We start from the raw sequence: 23,735 nt of genomic DNA on the forward strand, positions 1-23,735 counted from the left end.
ATTTTCACGCAAATTCTTCTGCTAGTTGGGGTTTAGTCCAAATCTGCATCCTTTCCTTCAAGGCTCAGGGGTCCAAGATTATCTTCTGTGTCTGTATTAATTGGTTTCCCTTTTCTTTGTTGAAGAGGGTCTGTGCAATCCTTCTGCCTAGTCCGCCATCTTGCCCCGCCTCCCACTTGCAAGCTTTTAAGATCCCAGTTGCTACTTGCCAAAGCAGGAGGTGGAACAATGTTTTTGTGTAGTATGTTATGCCAAGTGAGCTTGATGTCCCCTGCGACCATTGTTCTGAGCCCACAGGTCTAACTATTTCTTCCCTCTGGGTAGCTCGCTGTGGCCAAGAAGTGTCAATGAGTCCTTTTTTTTACAAATAAAAAAGTCATTCTAGGGATTTCTTTGCACGTGCCAAGTAAAATGGCTTGAAAAGGTCAGGGTAAAAATATTTTCACTACTTCCTCCTACAAATCTCTTAGAGAAACTCAGCCTCTTGATAATAGATGAGGAGATGACCCAGAGAAGGGAAGGCATGGCAGCTGAGGACCTAACTCACCTGTGTGCAGCGAGAGATGTCGGGACAAAGTCTGCTGTCGGCCAAACACTTTTCCACACACATCACAGGGAAAAAGCTGGTCATTGAATTTCCAGGATGGCAATCCGTTTCCTGCCTCTAGTACTATCTTTTCTGTTTCTGAGTCAAAAGAACAAAACATCATGAGGAATAAACAAGGCAACATGGACAAATTTCATTTAAGTCAAAATTCAGGACTTCAGCAGAGGGCTTCTTTCTGAAGAATGTGGCTAGTAATTAAGAATGTGGCTAGTAACTCCAAAAAACCCAAACTCACTGCCATTGAGTCAATCTGACTCACAGCGACCCCTTCTTAGGTTTGTGAGGCATTATCTCCACGGAAGTAGATTGCCCAATCTTCCTTCTGAGGAGTGGCTGGTGGGTTTGAACTGCCAGCCTTCTGGTTAGCAGTCAAATGCCTTAAGCACTACGCCACCAGAACTAGTACTACAAAAAGTCCCAATCACCTCTCGTCTTCATACTCATTTCCTTTCTCTAAGCAGCCCATTATTGGAAGTTTGTGGTGGCAAACTGATTCCAATTCTCATAAAATCTCCAGTTTTTTCTCACTTTCATGACTCAAGATCAGTTGACTCAACCCTCTATTAGGCTAATAGTATAGTTTAGCACTGTGCTAAGAGAGGTGAATGGTTGGATTACATGTTGAAGTCTAAGAAATGTAGACTCTTGCCACAAGATAGTTGACGAAGGATGGTGAATCTCAGATTCTGATGTGAAAATAAATGGTTCAAGTCATCAAAAGGAAATATGCTTTATTACCCTTTTTAAATCATCTCATAGCATGTGAAAGCTGGACAATGAATAAGGAAGACCGAAGAATTGATACCTTTGAGTTGTGGTGCTGGCTAAGAATACTGAAAAAACCATGGACTGCCAGAAGAGCAAACAAATCTGTCCTTGAAAAAATGTAGCCAGAATGTCCCATAAAACCAAGAAAGGCTTAGTCTTACCTACTTTGGTCATGTTGTTAGAAGTGATCATTCCCTGGAGAAGGATCATGTTTGGCAAAAGGTCAGTAAAAAAGAGGAAGACCCTCAACAAGATGGGTTGACACAGAGGCTGCAATGATGGGCTCAAGCATAGCGGGGATTGTGAGGCTGGCGCAGGATGGGGCAGTGTTTAGTTCTGTTGTACACAGGGTCGCTATGAGTTGGAGCTGACTTGATGGCAACTAATAACAACAACAACCCTCTGTGAAGGAAAGTTCTGCCCTATGTTTCAGGTTATGCAAAAAGCTTAATGAGGAATTTCTGTTCAGCAAATCCAGTGACGACTACTGCCTACTGCTCCACATAAAAGTCCCTAATGCAACAATGCACAACTAGAACTTTCCTAATGGTCTCACCATATTTGGGAGAACAGTGAACACCACAAGTTAAATAAGTATAATTCACAGTCCTGAAAGAAATCAGTGGAAGTTAATACATTCTCTTGTCAACTTAAAAGTTTTCTACTTTCTCATGATCATCAACAGGATTACCTTTAATTTTCTCATATGTATTTTTCTCACTGAACTGTAATAGATTATACAAACATTCCTTCTACTGTAATGTAAGTAGATGGGTGACAGAGAGCATACAAAAAAAAAAAAAAAAAAAAAAAAAAAAAGGGGGGGGGGACTGTTATGGATTGAACTGTGTCCTCCCAAAAGGTATGTTCAAGTCCTAAACTGTGGTACTGCAAACGTGACCTTGTTGGAAAACAGGGTCTTTGAAGATGTTGTTAACACGTGATCATACTGGAATAGGATGGGTCCTAATCCAATGAGTGGTGTCCTTATAAAAGGGAAGAAGATACACAGAGACCAAGAGAATATGTCCATGTGATGATGATGGAGGCAGAGACTGGAGTGATGATACAACTAAGCCAAGAGTGCCAAAGCCTGCCAGACACCACCTGAAGCTTGTTGTTGTTATGTGCCGTCGAGTCAGACCTGACTCATAGCCACCCTTCCTTGGGTTTCCGAGGCAGTATCACTATGGAAGCAGGATTGCCCAACCTTCCTTCCGAGAAGTGGCTAGTGGGTTTGAACTGCCAGCCGTCTGGTTAGCAGTCAAGTGCCTTAGCCACTATGCTACCAGAGCCACCTGAAGCTAGGAAGATACAAACAATGATCTCTTCCTAGAACCTTCAGTGAGAACACAGCCCTACTGACACCCTGAATTCAAGTTTCTAGCTTCTGGAACTGTTGTTGTTGTTGTTGTTGTTGTTATTTGCCGTTGAGTCGGCCCCGACTCATAGCAACCCCTCCTTGGGTTTCCGAGGCAGTATCACTACGGAAGTAGGATTGCCCAACCTTCCTTCTGAGGAGTGGCTGGTGGGTCTGAACCGCCAGCCTTCGGACCAGATAAATATCTGTTGTTTTAAGCCACCCACTTTTGTAGTACTTTATTACATCAGCCCTAGGAATTGAATACAGGGACACTTCCACAAGGACACTTGTCTGGGCCGTTAATAAGCCTTTAGGCCACAATCTGCAGAACAAGACACATATCTTGTCAATATCTTGTGCTTTACCCCAGTAAACTGCTGTGAACTTTCTGAAAACATAGTACATTATCAAACTGGATACCATGTGGGACAATTAAGTGGTGGAAAGAATTTTCATAAGATCCAAGCAGATGAAGTGCTCAAACCATAGAGACATCCTCAGAAAGAAGAACTTCATTTTATTTCGCCCCATGTGCTTAAAATTGGATGATCAGGGTTCTTACCTGTACACAAGAGAACTGAATCAATTTTAATTTGAATAAAAACTTACCAGGTAGTATAATCTAAGCACAGCAGAAACAAATAGCATGTATATTTGGTGGGTGGCGAAAATTGCAATAATGTTTGCTTTGAGGCACCTGCCAACAATTCCAACACTGATAAAGCACATTTATTGATTTATCTGTGTTAAAACATTGCTCTTTAGGTCTCAAGAGTAAAGGAACTGTTGTGTTATCAAAGTAGGAATATGTGACCAAAAACCTCTAATGGGGAAGGGGCATAGTTGTTGGGGAAGGGACAGTGAAATGGGCGGTACAAGCCAGTTGAACTTCTGCAGACAAGAACCACTCTTAGACGACTGTCCTTGAGTCCAAGCAGTAGGCATTTTGGCCACGCAGAGACAAGGTTATTTCAGTGGTTCCTTTTAAGTGTGTAATCAAAACAGTGCTTCTTAGTAATTATAAGAGGTCAAGAGGGTACAGGGTCTTCAAACAGATTCAAAAGAAGAATGAACTGAGTTGCATACCAAACAAGTAGACATAATTAAAAGTAAAGAAGTCCCTTAATAATTCTTACAAGTGTTAGTCACGTACTCTAGAAGGTGAAGCATCATAAAAAGCCTAATTCTTTCACTGGCCTTAGAAAACTTTTTAAAACTACTAAGATTGCACTGCAGCTAAGTTAAAAAAACACCCAACAACCACTCTGAGACAGCTAAGTAACAGGTCAGAGCCAATCACGAGGGTGCCTGTTCCCAGTGAGACAAATCCTCGCGCAAGGGCTTGCCCCAAACCTTGTCCTGGGATTGGCTTCTCTCCCCTTGATGTTTCCATTTGCTAGCAGGATCTGTTTTCATTTCACACACAGAACAAAGCAGTCACAGGCCATTTTGCGCCTTATCCCAGAAAATGTCCTCTAGATCATAGCTGTATGAGGCTTGGGAGAATAGGGATTGTGGGAAGAGGAGTATTACTTTTTAGCGAAACAAGTACTGTGTAAAAAAGACTTGTTCCTCTTTTCATGGAGCTGAAATGAAGCTCAGTAGATGCCATATTCTCTTTCGTCACAAACCTGCTCCTTCTACCACACTTTCTGTCCATGGTGCCACCCAAATGCTGCATCAGAAACAACAGTGTTTTTTAAAAAACAAAAACTTCCCTCTCTTTCAACGCATCCAATTGCCAAAAGATGTTGATTTGGGCTCATAGATCTTTCTGGAATTCCACTGCCTTCATTCAGTCATGCTCACCAAGATTGCTACACAAGCCTCTCAACAGTCTCTCTGCTAGCAGCCTCTCTCCACCCCAGTATCTCTTTCTCACAAGTTCCAGAACAATCGATCTCTCCGAGGCACAAATCTGCACGTGGCTTCTGAGCTCCTTCACAGTCTGGCTTCAACCACTTAGGCAGTTTCACCTTCTACCACCGAAGGGCCAGGCAGAGTGAGCCACTCTCTTTCTGGCACAACCTACTCCTTTTTAAACTGTCAAAGCTTTTGAATCAACTATTCCTCCGCCAGAAGCTACTACCCACTCCAGCACTTATTTTGCATAGCAAACTCATTTTCAAGACCCATCTCAGATTTCATCTCCTTGGTAAAGCCTTTCCCAGTTCCCCAGGGAGGATTAGTCATTTCCCCTTCTCCGTCCCAATGCAGTTTTATGAATACTTCTATTACACTGCTTTACCTATTATATATTATTTGGTTTACATAGGTGTTTTTTATATGAAGTGCTCAGCATGCTCTAACATGCAGCAGTGCTTAATACATATGTTCCTTGGTCTCCCTTCCCTGTTAGACTGTGAATCACTGGGATGAAGGAATACTGTGTTGTTTATCCTCTGCATTAGCACCATGCCTGGTACATAGTAGGTACTTAGTACATATTTGTTGGATAAACGAATAACTGAATGAAAGGTTCCAAGTGAGGCAGGGAATGAAAATTATTTCTATTTTAGAGTGGAAAAGATTAAGATCTGGAAATAGCATTAGTTAAGGCCAATGGCTATTAAAAGGAGTTCCCAAGTAGCACAAAAGGTTGAGCACTTGACTACTAACTCAAAGGTTAGTGGTTCAAAGCCACTCAGAGGTACCTTGGAAGAAAGGATTGATGATCTGCTTCTGAAAGTGCACTTTGCCTCTCCAACACATGGGTTTGCATGAGTTTGAATCTATTTGATGAAATCTGGTTTATGGCCTCTATTTCGAGTGAAAAATAAGACCACCTGTCTTCTGCATAGGTGTGTTTTAACTCAAGCCAAGAACTTTGCTTTAATGATTTTATTAGTGGAAATGTTTGCAATTCTGAGCTAGACCTCCAATCTATATAGCCTTACATTTTCCCAAAGCACCAAGCCACAGACGATTCTCTTCAAGACATGCCCCATACTCTCTGGCAGACACTGTTTATCAGTTAAACCAACAGTCACTTTCCTTCCCCCTGTCCACTCCTACTATGGAGGCTGCTGGGATGACCATGTGATGAATTTCTGGCCAATGATAAGATTTTGCTTTCCTGATAAAAGGGAAGATAAGGTTGGTGTTGACCCTCTTCCACATTTTTCCTACTTTCATCAAAGAGGAAATGCCTGGGAGGAAAGCAGCCATTTTGTGACTATGAGGCATCAGGATGAAAGCCAATCTGCTAAGGATGGAGGAGGCAAAGATGGAAAAAGTCTGGGGTCCTTGATGACATCTTTTAGTAGCTAAATGAATGCCAGCAATCACCTACCTCTAGACTTGCTTTGTGAGGAAAATAAGCTCCTGTTTGTTTCAGGCACTGGTAGCTGGGTTTTCTGTTACTTATGACTAGAAACATTCTAAGTATCCCCTCCTATTACTCTTACTCTTGGTCTTAGGATTTGGGGCCTTAAGTTTTGTTTTTTCAAAAAGCTTTATTCTGAAACTCCACATCCTCCATGTTCATTATCAGCCAGCTGAACACATTCCCATCTTAAACATCTTCCTGTGTTCTGCTTAAAAATTAACTTAAAAGCTTTTTTTAAATAATTTGCTTTTTAAAACTTTTTATTATTTAAACAATGAAATAAACAAAAAACTCCGTTGTCCTTGAGTTGATTCCAACTTACAGTGACCCTGTCACACACAGTACAACTGTTGGATTTCTGAGCTTTATTCTTCATGGAGGCAGACTATCACATCTTTCTCCTCTGAACTGGCTGGTGGGTTCGAACTGCCAACCTTTCAGTCAGTAGCTGAGTGCTTCTTTGTTTAAATAAGAGAAAACAATTGTTATGTTTAACAGAAAAGTACACACATCAGTAACTGCTTATAAATCAGTTCCAAAGCCACAAAACAACCTGAAATACAGGTATTACTGTCAATTTTTGCTCTACTTTATTCCCATATTCTTTAGTATTTATTTCCTTATTTTAAACAGATGTGAATTTAAAATTCTCTTCATTTCTTTTAATGCAAATAAAAACCTGTTCAATGATGACCTTTTAAATGAGATTCTTTTTTAATAAATAGTCTCGTAGGATTTTGTCTTCTACAAAGTATTTCATTTCTCTTCATACTCTCCAATCCATCGGAAACCAAAGAACCAAACCCAGTGCCGTTGAGCTGATTCCAACTCATAGCAACCCCCGTTGGGTTTCTGAGGTGGTAAATCTTTACAGAAGTAGGTGGTCCTATCATCTTCTGCAGAGTGGCTGGTAGGTTTAAACAACCAACCTTCTGGTTAACAGTCAAACGCCATAGGCACTGGGCCACCAGCGCTCCAATCTCTAGAGCACTGATACATTCCTGGCTACTCAGTACTATGAATCAAATGCTTTTCTGTCTGCTCTCCCACCTACGGTCTTCGCCTTGAATGTCATTTGGGGCTTTTCCTCTTCCTTATCAGGTGCTTTAATTTTATTTTTACTACCATTACCTAAGGAGGGGTCGCTATGAGTTGGGTCCGACTCGACGGCACATAACAACACAACACCACCATTATTTTTTAATGAAGCCAGTAGGTAAGACAGCAGCAGGCACTTTTATCCCTTGAGTGTACAACTGGGAAAACAGAAACAGATGAAAGGAGAATGACCGCAGCCTGGTAGTCCCAATCCAAAGCTCTTAGCCCTTCTTATTAACAGCAGACTGAGGCTCCTCATTCCTAATGATGAGGCCTAAATAGCTAAGATTCAGTATTACAAACTATGCCTTATGACCTAGTGATGCAAGGGGACAAGTCTCATTTGACACACAGGTCCTGGGAAGATGAAATGCAACAATGTTTTTCCAAAAATTTACATGAGATAAACACATATGTTACAATTTGGGAGGGAGCTCTACTGAACTCTTGACTGAACACTGGATCAAGCTAAGGCCTCAATATCTTCAAATCCAATTCCTACATTTTCATGAGAATGAAAGCGAGGCAACAAATTTCAGGACTTTTCCCACCCAAGTGTACTCCACAGCTTACACAGGGCTGAGTAAAAGAATCAAGGTTTCCATAGTAACCAAGTCTTCATTCTGCCCCAAAATATAGTTCAGGAGACAATCTCAAGGATCATCCTATTTAACGTTCTCTTCTTACATATAAGGAAACAGAGGCCCAAAGATCTGAAGTAATGGTCCCAGGTATCCTGCCTACTGATTCTTGCAGAGCAGAGACTAGACTCATGGTCTCGCTCAAGCTCCTCTCACCTTTCATAAAGTCAATGCCAAAATCTACAACAAACAAGGAAGCAATCTTTCTTCTCCTGTTCTTTGGCTCTGAGTTTAATATTATTGGTTACAAGTGGACAGGTGCAGATTTAGCAACAGTTCACAGACATTGGAGTTTCAATTCCAGTTGAATTTCAATTCCAATTGAAATATTCTTGAAAGTGTCAGCCTACAATATTTCTAGCAACAGAGAAGCTGGAAACTGCAGTACATCAGAAATTAAAAAAAGGGAGGTGCAAGAAGAAGACCAAATGGGAAAGTCCCAAAAGTCAATTCCCCTTGGCTCCTTTTATTGCCATCTGGGAGCCATTTTGGGTAAATAACTCAAAGAATAAAGGTGGGACAAAGAACAGAAGTTTAGTTTGCTTCTTTTCAATTTTAACACCATTTAGTTTCTGAGTGGTATATGGTTCAATTTGGATTTGGTGCATTTTGCATCTCCTGCCAAAACAATCTTCTCAAAGAACCATCTCTCAACTTGATTTTTTGCAAGAGAAATGTTAAGAGGGAAGGCTTTACTTGGCTAAAGCTGTAAAAGCAAAAGATTGGCCAAAGTGTCACCTCACTGTATAAAGAAGTCCAAATTTACTAAATCTATATCACCTAGTCAGTGAAGATGAGGCTCTCAGGCGGCCTGGGTTTTACATTATGACATATGGTATTTTGATCATTTCTTCTTTCATCATCAAGCCTGGAAAGTTTCAAGACACAACACATCTGAGATTCTGAACTCTTTTGCTTAGGGAGTCTGTGTACTCCTGGATAGAGTAAAATCTATCAGGTTACTTCCAGCTCTTCCCAGGCAAGGCATGCAACTCTCTGGTTAGACCTATTCCTACTGGCTCTAGTCTTCGGTTTCATGATTCCATAGAAGCATTGCTTAAAACCAGCTAATGCCTTCTGAGGGCTGCCTGTGAAGGTCAGGAGAGTCTGCTGTGGTGTGTGATTATTTGAAGATTCATACCTTTGCTCTGGGAGCTCTGGTAGCATAGTGGCTAAGGTACTTGACTGCTAACCAGAAGGCTGGCGGTTCAAACCCACCAGCCACTCCTCAGAAGGAAGGTTGGGCAATCCTACTTTCGTAGTGATACTGCCTCAGAAACCCAAGGAGGGGTCGCTATGAGTCAGGGCTGACTCGACGGCACATAACAACAACAACAACAACCTTTGCTCTAGGCTTCCATGGGTGTTACATTTAAGCACATGGTAAGTGGCCAAAAGGTTGGTGGTTCAAACTCACCCAGAGGGGTCTTGGAAGCCAGGACAGTTTCCAAAAGGCCACAGCCCTGAAAACCCTATGGAGTTCTACTTTGAACACATGGGGTTGCCAGGAGTCAGCATCAACTTCACGGGAACTAACAACAATAATCTTTGTTCCAGTGCTTCCAGTCCATATGCATCTTTTTTTTTTTTTTTTCCCCTCTGTTTAAGGATCATTTCAACTTAACTTGACAACATCCATCCTTTTAGTATTGCTGGTTCAGAGACTCTACCTTGTAGCCAGCATGAGGGCTGACCTAGGACAGCAGACACACTGCAGATATCTGGCTCTGGTTACCTGTCCCACCATTCCATTCATCACTAGGGACCCTGCACAACCACCTCTCTGCAGATCTTTGTTTAACTAAATTCCCCTATAAGGACTATTTCCAAACACTCTCCCACAGGATGGGATTTTCTGTCAAGATGTCAAATTGAATGAATGGCTAAAATAGCAGAATTTAATAATAGTTTTTGCTAATCTGTGTCCAATTTAAAACACTGGGTGAAGATTCTTAGATATAAAGATCAACAGCCTTGATCTTCTATGGACTCATTTCCAATTTTAATTCTTAACACACTTAGCAAACTGTAGTTTTGCATTACTGCCTTTGGTCAGGTTTGTGGGATTGGTTCTTAGTAAACCCCTGCTTCTGAAGGATTGGCTTAGGAAAGCTGGATGACATTTGTGTCCAGTCCCGGGCAAGAGTCAACTCCAATAAATACTTACTGACTGACTTAACCTGTTGGGCTGGACAAGTGTCCTTTGGAAACCTAAGTGTTTCCCAACATCTGGTTCTTTACATATGCCATTTTAAATAAGTAGCAGAAAACTAAATCTTGATTCTTATGGCTAAGACCTGGTGCTCCTAATTCTAGTGAGGATGATCAGTCATACAGAGCCTGAACACTTTATTCTCTATCCAATTTAGCATCCTAGATTCTAGATTCTGTTCTATGACTATCCAATTTTAACATCTTAAATGGATATTCTCTGACTATCCAATTTAGCATCCTAGATTCACTCTAGAATCTAGGCCAGCTGATCTCTGCCATCACTATAAAACATAAACTTCATGTATGAAACTCCATGTATAAAAATGTGGACGTTGCTTCTACATTTTTCCTCTACTTGTATTTCCAAGATCAGTGGATCCTGAATAAAAGCTTAGTGACTAAATAAGCAAGATTTCCAAGATCATGCCTGTTATACTAAATGGCAACCAAATATTGCATTGCAACACAGAAGAAAATGGATATTGATTTGGGAGTCAGGTCTGAGGAACTTTGGCTATTATCTTGTCAGTTTCACCTGTGACCACCTCTCTTAATGATGATGGTAGGAAGGCTGTAGCAAATGCCCTCAAATGCCCAAATGTTAAAGACATTTATAGATGTTTGCTAGAAAACCATAAGGCCTGAGAGTTATGTCACTTTTATGGCTTTGTGGCAGACACTGCTGATTGTTGATTCAATATCCAACAGAGTGGCAATGTGCCCATTTAAAACACGTACCTTCCTTCTCAGCTTCTGCTACAGTGAGGGGCTGGTCAGGAGACACAGTTCTGGCCAATGAGATACAGGTGGAAGTTCCTGGGGAGGGAAGCTCTGGACCCACTCAACTCCACCAAAATAAATAAATAAGTAAAATAAATAGAGTCTTATAAAAAGGCTTTTTGCATTTCACCCTGGGATCTTCTTCCTTGGATGCCTGGAGGTAGAGCAGCCTCCTTTCAATCATGAAAATGAAAGGCATGTGATAAGAAGGGTGGTGGGTCCCTGATGTCTTCCTCAAGCAGCTGCACCAGTGCTACTGGGCCTATTTCTAAATTTCTTATTATGTGACAAAAAAAAAAAAAAAAACCTAATCCCCATTGCACTGTAGTAAAACTGAATATAATTCTAACAGATAAAGACTTAGAAGCATAGAACTACCATTTTGGCAGTTCATCTTCATGAGGAATAACACTAGCAGAGTTTGTTAAAAGTGTATCAAGGAGATAACACATAATTAAAATGAAACCTATAGCTTACCTTTATGGAATGATTCCCGTTGCGTTTGACAAGGTACTATGCACTGTACACATACTTAGCTTTATAACAGTACTATGCAGTAGATACTATTCTTACCCCCTTCCCACTCTACAAAAAAAGGAAGATCAGGCTCAGAGAGGCTAACAATGAACTCAAGTTCACACAGGAGTAAGTGACATCTCATCTCAAACCAAAATCTGTCTCCAAAGCCCATACTTTTAACCATTCATGAGATTATACTGCTAGACAACAGAGAATCCCAGGATTCTAACTTTATTTCACCAGAGACAAATCTTCCATCTGTTATAATCTCAATTTGTTCCACCTAAAATTTTCTTATATTCTCCAACCAAAAAGAAGCAGCATCTATGATCACATAAATTTAAAGGGGGCTTGGTGGGGGCAACCCGAGTATTTCCTAGGGGGCTGGGATAGAGAGGTAAATGGAGGAACTCAAGACTCTTCCTTATCTCTGTCATCTGCCTTCTCCCTGGCCTCTTCCTGGGTCTCTACCTCTGGAGTGTTGTTGTATACTGAAAATCTGAGCACCAATTATATAAATTTTAATTATAAAACTCTTGTTAGGCCAGCTTTCACTTGCCCTGGAACCAATCCCTGTAATGACTGTTCTTTTACCCTTTCTCAGGGTGGTAGTTATGTGTCACCTTGACTGGGCCTGGTTTTGAGTGGCTAAGCAGCTAAATGGGAGCTCTGGTGGCATAGTGGCTAAGGCACTTGACTGCTCACCAGATGGCTGGCGGTTCAAACCCATCAGCCACTCCTCGGAAGGAAGGTTGGGCAATCCTACTTCCATAGTGATACTGCCTCGGAAACCCAAGGAGGGGTCGCTATGAGTCAGGGCTGACTCGACGGCACATAACAACAACAACAAGCAGCTGAATGTAGTTATTCCCCATGATGAGATTGGTAATCCACTCCATGGTGGAATCTACAGGAGCAGCTGAGTAGCTACCTTAGGGATGTGGTCTGCTTCCAGTATATAAGGAGAAATTTTGAGAAAAGTCTCAACAACTTTTTGGCACACTTGGACCCTGTATGTAGCCAAGTCTTCATTTAGCAGCCTGCCATATGCCTTGTCGATCCTAGGATGTTTTCTGGACTTGACCTAGCAGCCTCCCATGTTGTTTTATAATCTTGGGACTGTGCCTTTTCATTTGTTGACCTTGGGTTTGCCAGCCTCAGAAGCTAGCAGCTGCCTGAGTTAAGAAAAACCTCCAGCTTCACTGGGCCAGAAGTAAGAGGCAGAGCTGAAGCCCAAGGTCAAGGGGCTTTCACCCAGCTCCTAGAGTTGGCACTTTAAACTTGGACCTCTAGCTTCCTAAACTGTAAAGGAATAAATCCCTGTTTGTTAAGGTCACCCATTTGTGGTATCTTCTATTATAGCAGCACTAAAACTCAAAAAAACAAACTCACTGCCCTCAAGTTGGATTTGACTCACAGTGACCCCTCCTTGGGTTTTCCGGGTAGTATCACTCCGGAAGTAGATTGCCCAATCTTCCTTCTGAGGAGTAGATGGTGGGTTTGAACCACCAGCCTTCTGGTTAGCAGTCAAATGCCTTAGGCACTACACCACCAGAGAGAACCAATATACCTAGTAAAGACAAATAACAGGCATTCTAGTGAGGAAGTACTCTAAAACTGTACTGATTGGGGTGATAGAGAATCTTTAAATGCAAAAGGGTTTTATTCTACAAACTGAAATATGGACACATACATATAAGAACATCTTGAGGGAACACATTATCCTTATTTAGACAAATAAGATAATTACCTCTATTTTCTCTGCCTTATTGTTGAACTAGGTGCTTAATATGTATTTATCGAATAAATGAGGGAATGAATAGTCTAAAAGAAAATAGCAGACCACCATCATTTAAAAATTTAACTTTTCTAAAATATGAAAATTTTGACATCTAAATTACTAAAATTTTAATGTTCAATTATTCCTAAAATTGTACAATGTGCTGTGTATTACACTTATTTTAACAATATTTAATATGTTCCTTTTTTAATTCAAGTCACAGTCAAGTCCAAATATTATTCAAGTAATAAGCCCCTCAGGATTCTGCGGTTCTCTTCACTAAGACTGGAATCCACTGTATTCTCAATTATTCTTGGCCTCTTTCTTTACGGACAGGCCTTGATCATATCATCCATTCCTTTAAAGATTTCTAAATTTCCTTAAAGCTCTTATCAGCTCCCAGACACTGCAATATTCTTGTGTGACCACATCTAGTTTTAAATTTTCAGTCTTCTCTCTGTCTGCTCCTAACCTATTGAATTCTGTATTAATACAAAATATAATGGTTCTGTTTTGCCTTTCCCCTGACCTTGGGTTTTAGCACATTATAAAAGAGATGTTAGTTTTTTTTTTTTTTTTTTTTTTTAAGGCAACACTGATCATAAATATTTTTCTCTTTGACCCAGAAATACTACTTTTTTGACGAAGCAGAATTTTATGTTTTATTCAGAGCTTCGAACTAGTTCATTCTGGTTTGACTCCCTTGCTGAACTGGTTCGAAGTCCTGGCTTTATATGGTGGAGGTTTCTGTTTGTTGGTTTAATTATTTTTCCTCAGGTGGGGGTCATATACATAGGACTGGGAAATACCTCATTAGCTGAGAGAGGAGGGAAAAGATTTTGATCTTTTCCTATGAAAATACGGCAGGGTGTGCAGCACTAGTAATTTGTTACCAGCAATAATTAAATGTTACCATTGACAAATATTTTAATTTTTGATAAATAAAATAGGTCATCTCTGTAATGACATCATTTTCAATATCTACATGTTTTCTTTAGGTGTTCCTGTGTGGCATAAATGGTTAAGCTTTTGACCGCAAACCAAAAGGCTGGAGGTTCAAATACACATAGCGGCACCTTGAAAGAAAGACCTGGCTATCTACTTCTGAAAGGTTGTTGTTGTTATGTGCCCTCGAGTCCTGGCTATCTACTTCTGAAAGGTTGTTGTTGTTATGTGCCCTCGAGTCCTGGCTATCTACTTCTGAAAGGTTGTTGTTGTTATGTGCCCTCGAGTCGTTCCCGACTCATAGCGACCCCTCCTTGGGTTTCCGAGGCAGTATCGCTACGGAAGTAGGATTGCCCAACCTTCCTTCCGAGGAGTGGCTGGTGGGTTTGAACCGCCATCCTTCTGGTTAGCAGTCAAGTGCTTTAGCCACTATGCTACCAGAGCTCCATTGAAAACCCTATGGAGCACAGTTCTACTGCCGCACATGGAGTCGCTGTGAGTCAGAATCAACTCAACAGCAACTTGTTTTTATCCTTTCTTTAATGTGGGTGGAAGCAGTGGATTCAGATGTAGCTGAAAGAGGAATTATACATACAAATAGCTAAGATTTACTTAGCACTTATTTTGTTTCAGGCATTGTGCTAAGGTTAAGTCCTTTACATATATTATTGCGTTTAGGCTTCACAACGCATTAAAGTTGACCCCATTATTATCTCCATTTTATAGATCAAAGAAATGAAAGCTCAGAATGTTTAAGGGATTTTTCTGTTGTCACACAGATGGTAAGGGGTAGAGGCAGGATTTAAACTAGGAAGAGTATGCACTCCATAACTTCCCTGGCACATAATTCTAGGTGTGCCCACGGGGTGTGACACCTCTTCTTTGTGAAGGACCTTTAATCTCTGTGTCCAGAGGGAAAAAAAAAAAAAAGAGCGAGAGCTGCTGACCTTGATATTTTTATAGGCTGGCGGCCTCGGTTAGGGCATGGTACTGAGGGGGCCAAGGTTGTATGTTTACTTGTCCTCTTTCCTAGGTGGCAAGTGCCACTGTATTTCATGGCCTTAGACCAAAATACAACCTCACCTGCCCTTGAACACAAATGTCCCTGTTGGAGAATGGAATGGAGTTAGAATATGGGAGGTCTGATATAAATTGAATCCCCTTCCAAACACATATCCCACGGACAAGGGCTCAGACATATTGAACTTGTGTGTGAAAGTCTGGATATTACCAGTTCTCTCTAAATATAAAAGAATGAAAAATCTAAGCCATTTCTATTTTAATCATTCCAGGATTAAAAAAGTAAGGGATGGATTTCTCAGCTCACAAACCAGAAATGTAAATATCCAGCACCTTAGGGATATTTTTAAGTGAAAGATAACACTCCATGACACAATTTCATAGTAGTTGAGCAAGTGGGGGAGAAATCTAAAAGGAAACGTGTCTTCCATTTCAATTTTCAAATACAAAAGGAAATCAAATAAATTAAATACAAAAAATGTCATAAAATATTGTGACTACAACTCAAACTATAAATAATCAACTAATAAATTTGGAAATATGGAGAGAGACTGTATTACTCCATAAGAAGGTCTGGCGGCACAATGGTTAAGCACTCGGCTGCCAACTAAAAGGTCAGCAGTTTGAACCCACACAAGTTGCTCTGCTCAAGAAAGTAGCATTCTGCTTCCGTAAAGATTATAGCCTTGGGAACTCTATGGAACAGTTAGTTCTACTCTGTCCTATAGGGTCACTATGAGTCGGACTCCACTTGACAGCAGTGGGTTTGGTTTCGGGTTTGATTTAACTCCATAGCAGAAATGCAAAATATTCCAGTTATGTGCCCATCATTACTATAGATTGTATGCATGCATTTTTCTCATGCATCTGACTGGTCATCTTTAAAAGCAACTGTTGCCATCCTCTCTCTTTATATGGATCTTAAATATAACAGAAAATAAATATTTGTTGATTAAAATTTCACTAATTATAATGACAGAAAACATGCATTGATACATAATACATATACATTAATGTACGTAACTTGCAAATAGACAAGAATGAGAAATCCTAGATTCTCCCTCCATGTGGCACCACATCCCACCACATAACAGAAAGCCACTTCCTCTAAGTTTGTTGAGGAAGGCTCAGTATTCTTTGAAGAGTTCACCACAGCATAACCTTTGCCTCACCTTCTGTGAACTAGGGAAAAGCCATCTAATTTATAGGGAACTTGAGGTGTAGATAAGCTAATTTCTGCTCTAAAGTCACCAAGTGAAATCCAGACTGGAAATGAAACTGTCTTAGCTCAGTGGCTTCTTCACTTCATCCCCCCCCCCCCCGCCTTCCCTCATGCTGAAGTTCAAGTTTCTAATCACACTACATACCAAGGCTTTGCATATCTAATCAGTCATCAAACTATCCATAGCATTGCAGAACATGCTCTGTGTGGAGAACAGACGTCACTACGGGAATCTTATTTTCTGCTACTTCCCAATTTGGGCACATGCACATTTGTAACCTTAATGTTGCATGAACAAAGATTTTTGCATTTAATATTAATATGGGAACCTCAAATATACTCCTTCTCAAGTTGGAATGCTGTCACATTATGATTTCAACAGCAGACGGCCACTTTTTCAGCATATGAATTTGCCTCAAGGTTCTTTTGGTGTCTTCTGAGGTGAAAACATAGTCAAGGTCTAAACTTACAGAGATAATGGCAGGTAAAACTTCTAGAAACATCTCCATTTTTCATTTAAACAGCACACCCACACCCAGTGCCTAGAAAGGCCAACTCACAGAGCTGTTTCTACCACCTTGAGGACAACAGTAACAGCTACAGCAGAAGAGTATACTGAATCACACCAAATCCCAAATACTGGTTTGTCAGGTAACCATGCAACATATGGGTAAAAGTGAGTTTTCAAAGACAGGGATTTCAAATGGACTAGCATGTTTATTTCCTTTTCTAAAAACCAATAAACCTATACTCTACTGTCATCAAGTCCATTCCAACCCACGGCAACCCACGTGTTAGAGTAGAACTGAGTTCCAAAGGGTTTTCTTTACTGAGGCAGATCACCAGGCCTTTCTACTATGGTACCACCAGGTGAGTTTGAACTGCCAATCTTTTGATTAGTAGTGAAGTGCACACCATTTGAGCCTCGTCTAAAATGAACGTTTAATCAAATGGCAAACTACGCTACTTAGACTAGGTCTATCAACCACATGTGCCTGCCAAACGACCTTAGAATCATTGCCAGTTGTCTAAAGAGAGTGAGTGAAGTCCTCTTTCCTTGACTGCATTTATTTAGAAAAGATATTACCACATTAGTATGGCACCCTAATAAGTACACCAATTTAATCCAATCTTTTTGCCCTAAATAACAGAAGAGCTGAATCACAATTTGATTAAGTTTACATGTGTGGAGTAAAGGGGAAATTTAAAGGAAGGGAAGTGGAAGCAGTTGTAAACTTTCTATGATTCTTTGATATATCTGCTCAGCTAAAACCATTTGACCAATGGCTCCTCAACTAAGGCTTCTAATTTCCCTGTAATTTAATTTGGAGATAATTAAATTAATTTGGAGCTAATAAATTTTAAGTCACATATAAAAAAATATGTAAAAGAGAATTGGTTGTTGATTCTGGGTACACATATATATTGCCCAAGTATTTAGATGACTGTCTCCATCGAGATAAAATGGTCTACTGAATGCAGTAATAAGTTCCAATGTGACCTCACCGCTCTGCTCCTTTGGGCCTTGGTGTCTACCCTATCAAAAATACACGAAGGTCCTCTATAGCCTGTTGAGAAGGATGAAACCATTTCATTCCACAGGGTAAACAATCTGCTATTTGGAATCAAGGAGGAGAGATTCTTATTCTTACTTCATTTCTCCATTTCAATTCTTGGCTCACCAGGTTCTTCACTGTTGTAAGTGGAGAGCTACTCAAGGATAAAAACTGGTTGCCACTGAGTCGACCCTAACTCAGGGCAACCCCATGTGAGACAGAATAGAATTGTGCCCTGCCGGACTTTCAGTGGGTGGTTTCTGGAAGTAGATTACCAGGCCTTTCTTCCAAGGTGCCTTTGGGTGGATTTGAACTTCCAACCTTTCAGTTAGTAGCCAAATGTGTTAACTGCACCACCCAGGGAGCCTAAAATGAAAATATATCTTAGTCTATACACACACACGTTTTCCATTTGTAAGTGCATATAATATATCTGGAAGGATATGCATGGAACTGGTAACACTGGCTGCATGGGAGAGGGAGGGTGACAATTGGGGGAACAGGGAACAATGTACTGGGAGTCAGCAAAGAAAGGTGATAGGGAGACTTTCTTTGGTCAGTGGCAAACTTAATTTCTAACCAACCCTGAACATTTAGTATTATCCTTCTCTACCATCTTCACACCTGCACAGGAAACACAAAGACAGCAACAACAATAAAATCTACAGCTAACTATGCACCAGGCACTCTGCTAAGTACCCGACATAAATGATACCACTTTCTTCTCCTCCTCACAACCACATGTGGTTGGGGCTATCCTCATTTCATAGTTACTGAACAGGCCCATCCACTGAGCAGAGGTGCAGAAACTGTGGGTTTCCTCTCAAGAGTTGTGCCAGGTCCAAGGCAAGATCAGAGGCACTGTGTGGTTATATATATTTTATAAAGAATGTTGATCTCTTAGGGCAGTGACTCTGAGTTACAAAATCCCGAAATGATATTTGCAGCATTTTTTATTTTAACTTTTTAATGTGATTTGAGTGAAAGTTTACGAGCAAACTGGTTTCCATTCAACTGCTCTTACACATTTTCTTCCAGGATACTGAATACAGACCCCACAATGCAACAGCACTCTTCCCACTTCCTCCCCATGGTTACCATTTCCCTTTATTCTTCTTTCCCATCTCTCCCTGCCTTCTAAGTTTTACCCCTGGGCAAATGTTGCCCTTCTGCTCGTCTGTGGTTGATTGTTCTAAGAAGTATGTACCTCCTTGGTGTTATTATTCACCCCTGGCCTGTCTATTGTTTGGCTGAAAGTTGAGCCCCAGGGGAGTTCAGTTCCAGGCTTGAAGGGTGACTAAGGGTCATGGTCTCTGGGGTTTCACTAGTCTCTACCATACCAGTAAGCCTGGTCTTTTTTATTTACTCTTTTGAGTTTCTCATGACCATAGTATCATCGATAGAGTCTGTTGTTGTTGTATAACTTAATCTCCCAAAACAAAAGTTAGAAGTCTTGGATAGTTTCTTATGAACAAATCCTATCTGGCTCAAGTCACTGAGAGTATTGTGTGTTGGAGAAAAGAGACTCTACAGAACAAAGTACATGCAGATCTTGTTCTGAAAGATAACCTCTTTGCCTTTAGATAAAATTATTTTAGAAACCTTCACGTTGACCTTTGGAGACACTGTCTCTATTGCTCTCACATAATAATAGCCAGAGGATTATCTTCTCAAGTTACAACTGTTCACCTGGCCACTCATGAGTTTTATGCTTCACTCAAGTTAGCCAAGGAAAGGTTTGTGAAGTTTTAAAAATATATATATTCTCTGAACTTTACAAAATTATTCATAGTCCTCCTTCTCACGAATCCTACCTTATAGGAAAAGGACTTCATCCCCTTCTTCATGGAAAACTTGCTCACCAGTGTAAGGAGATCAGTCCTGTTCCCATCTGCTCCCTCTAGGCCATTCTATTTCCTGTACTCATTTATTTTAAAGAGAGAGTGGGGGGAAAAGAAAGAATTCTTCTTTTGGAGGCACTAACACTCTAGAGCTTGTTTCTTAAAATAATTTCTTGAATAATTTTTAACCACTATATTATAATGTAAGGAGCTCTGGTGGTGCAGTGCCTAAGGCATTTGACTGCTAACCAGAAAGTTGGAAGTTCAAACCCACCAGCTGCTCCATGGAAGGAAGATGGGGCAATCCACGTCCATACAGATTTACCTCCTTGGAAACCCAATGAGAGTTGCTGAGTTGGAATCAACTTGATGGCAATGAGTTTTTTGTATATTATAATATATTGAGTTTTAAGAAACTGAATCTTCTGTGGTAAACACTGTGTTTTGGTTCTCTAGTGCAGCTATAACAGAAATACCATAAGAAGATGGCTAAACAAACAGAAATTTATTCTCTTATAGTTTAGGAGGCTAAAAGTCCAAATTTAGAGCGCCATCTCTAAGGGCTGAGTGAAGGCCTCTCAACCTTGGGCTTCAGCTCTGCCTCTTATTCCAGACCCACTGGAGCCGGAAGCATCTCCTAACCCAGACAGCTGCTGGCTGCTGAAGCTGACGAACCTAAGGTTGGCAGGTAAAATGGCACAATCCCAAGATCAGTAGGCAACATGGCAGGCCACTAGTTTAAGTCCAGGAACGGGAGATGAAGATTTAGTCCAACACAGGATCCAGATATGCCAAAAACCTAGAGACCCTCCTCAAACCTTCTCCATATATATTGGAAGCAGGCCACACCTCCAAAGGCAAATATTTAGCTGCTCACAGCAGATTCCACCACGGAGGTGATTACCACCACATCACAGAGAATAACTACGTCTATCTGCCAAGCACTCAAAACCATGGCCCAGCCAAACTGACACACAATCTTAACTATCACACACTGAAATGGTTTCTTCTGGAAATTCTCACTGTACTGTTAAATTCATACTCTCTCTGACACAAGTCAGGCTAAATGATTTACCATTTATATATGATTCTATGTACTTTTTTCTGTATAATTTTCTGTGGACAAATGAATAAAAATCACTATAATGTGTCATCATTATTCTCTCTCACTGAATTTGAGATTAAGTAGCTGTACAACCTGGTGCTCTGGTGGCTTAGTGCCTAAGGCATTTGACTGCTAACCAGAAGGCTGGCAGTGCAAACCCACCAGTCATTCCTCAGAAGGAAGATTGGACAATCTACTTCTGCAGAGATATCGCCTCAGAAACCCAAGGTTGACTCATTGGCAGTGAGGTTTTTTTTTGTTTTGTTTAGATGTACAATCACTGTACTAAGTGATATGTGATGAAGACCAAAGGGACTCCGAGAAATTTTCTGAGAAGTAAATCAGGACAAAAGTCTGATTTTGAGCGTGGCTGCCCCTACTAACTCCATGTCTACATCAGAGTATGCTATAGTCTACAGAAAATACATCCTGCCTTCCATTCAAGCAAGGTACAAGATTTGCATTTCTATCACTTCAGGGAAAGGTAAAATAATTACCTACTTTAAAATTTTAAACTGGTAAAATGTATGAAATGATCTAACAACAAAAGTGTACAATTTAGGAACCAAACTATATGATCAACAAAAGGCGTTTCTCAGTCATTGTAATGACACACCCAACAAATAGGTGTTTAAGTATATCTACAGCTTTAACAAGTTCTAATCTTATTTTTAGTAATATTGCTTATTATAATGGATAGGCAGAGTATCAGGAAAGCTGTGCCCATGTGCCCAGAAGTCATTAATGATGGTGGAGAAGATAGAAAGGCTATGTGTCTTTGAAGACTTCCTAGGAGGTGCCCCAGCCCTGGACTGCCAACTCTGGTCTTATCATGTATCTAAGAAAAATAAACCACTATATACATACATATTAAAAAGAACATCAGGGACTTCCAGTAAGATGGAGGAATAGGCAGACAAGCGACACAGCCCTCTTCAACAAAGAAAAGAAAAACAAATGGACAGGGATACAGAAGATAGTTCTGGAGCCCTGAGCTTTGAAGGAACTATACAGAAGTGTATTGGGCACCAACTAGTGGAAAAATCTGAATGAAAACAGTGAGTACAGAGATGGTCAGAGCTATGGACTGTCAGCTATTCTGACGGGACCAACATCCTGAATATTTCCAAGTAGTGTTGGGACCTGAGAATTGACCTAAAGATCATCCCTTGTCACCAAGGGCTGTAGGGACGACCGCACTGGTTGCCTATGACTAGGAAGGGAAACAGCAAGGAGGGAGACAACCTGAGCTGTTGACTTCTTGCTGTCTGGAGGGCGCAGCCATTTTGATTGTTTACACACAATGGCCATTTTGAACATTTAAAGTGACCGAGGGCACAGCCATTTTGAATGTTTACAAGTGGTGGCCATTTTGGATATTTAAAGTGACTGAGGGTACAGCCATTTTGAATCTTTACAAGTGGTAACCATTTTGGATTTTAAAGTGATAGCATTCTCATCTGGATTCCAGGGACCTAAAAATGGCCTCTGTTTGCCAAGGTCAGCAGGGACATATGAGAGGCTGACAACAGGAAAGGATACAGGTGGTGAGTGTATAATTGCTGTCAACTAGCAAATAGAGGAGCACAGTACCCTGCTTGTGTAGATAATATACAAAGAAAACAAAGAAAATGAAAATCGTAGGCAAGTCACTCCAACATACAATCACCAATTAAATATAAACACAAAAAACATCACAATACCTCAGAGGCAACAGAGCATCATAGTCCACACAAAGAAGCAAGATAAAGCAGGAGAAACAAGGGACCAGGATACAGATCCGTAACACATCCCTAAGGAAGACGCAGCATTGGAACTCCCTGATAAGGAATTCAAAAGAATACTATTTAGGTATCTTCGATGAATTGAGAGACAGATCAAGGAAAACACAGAGAAAACCCTAGAACAATTTCAAAAGACAATACATGAACAAAAATGACAAAATAAATGAAAAATTAGAAATGATACAAAATCTACACACAGAAATCCAGAAGATTAATACTAAATTTTCAGAAATAGATAGGACATTGAATGGGCAAAGGAGCAGAATTGAATCAATGGAAGACAGAATTAGGGAGACTGAAGGCAAATACCTGAACACTTCTTTGGAAAGGGATAAATCAGAAAAAAGATCAGAACAAAATGAAGAAAGCCTAGGTTCATGTGGGATACCATCAAAAGGAATAACCTACGTGTAATCAGAATTCCAGAGCAGGAAGAGACAAATAAAACCACAAAGAAAATTGTCGAAAATTTGTTGGAAGAGCATTTTCCTGGTATGATGAACGATAAGCATATACCCATTCAGGATGTCCAACAAACCCCAAACAGGATAGACCCCAAAAGAAAATCACCCAGACATAGCATCATCAAACTCACCAAAACAAAAGGCAAAGAATCATCAGAGCAGCATGGGAAAAATGGAAAGTTACCTAAAAGGGCCAACCAATAAGACTAAGCTTGGATTTCTTGACAGAAACCACGTAGGTGAGAAGACAACGGAATGGTAGATATAAAACCCTGAAAGAGAAAAGAGAAAAATCTCCAACCAAGAATCATGTACCCAGCAAAACTGTCCCTCAAATAGGATGGTGAAATTACTACATTTCCAGATAAGCAGAAATTTAAGGGAATTTGTTAAAACCAGAACAACCTTACAAGAGATGCTAAAGGGAGTCCTTTGGACAGAGAAGCAACAACAGCCATCCACAGCTGACCATTAACACACATGATGATATAACCCAGAAACCAACCCAGCTATGGAAGAATCCAAAGTAAATAAGCCTACAAGACTGTAAACAGGGAACAAGAGACATAAATTGACAAATGAGGACAACTGCAGACCAAAAAGAGGGGAAAAGTGTGTAGTTAAAGAACTTCTAGATGGTAGGGGAGTCAAGATAAGTACCAGATAGAACGGACTATTCTAAACTTGGAAAGAAAACTAT

General features: G+C 40.5%; 1 protein-coding gene across 1 annotated transcript in view; it reads right to left on the minus strand.

Annotated features, from left to right (window-relative positions):
• Positions 1–23,735, minus strand: part of ZNF827 (zinc finger protein 827) — a 211,940-nt gene that overhangs the window by 27,626 nt on the left and 160,579 nt on the right. Inside the window, 1 exon segment of the mRNA XM_042781433.1 lies at positions 548–685. Within this exon segment, the coding sequence (XP_042637367.1) occupies positions 548–685 (138 nt within the window).

Source organism: Orycteropus afer, unplaced genomic scaffold (genome assembly GCF_000298275.1).
Source record: "Orycteropus afer afer isolate SDZICR_OR568_19922 unplaced genomic scaffold, OryAfe1.0 scaffold00120, whole genome shotgun sequence".
Classification (NCBI taxonomy): Eukaryota; Metazoa; Chordata; class Mammalia; order Tubulidentata; family Orycteropodidae; genus Orycteropus; species Orycteropus afer.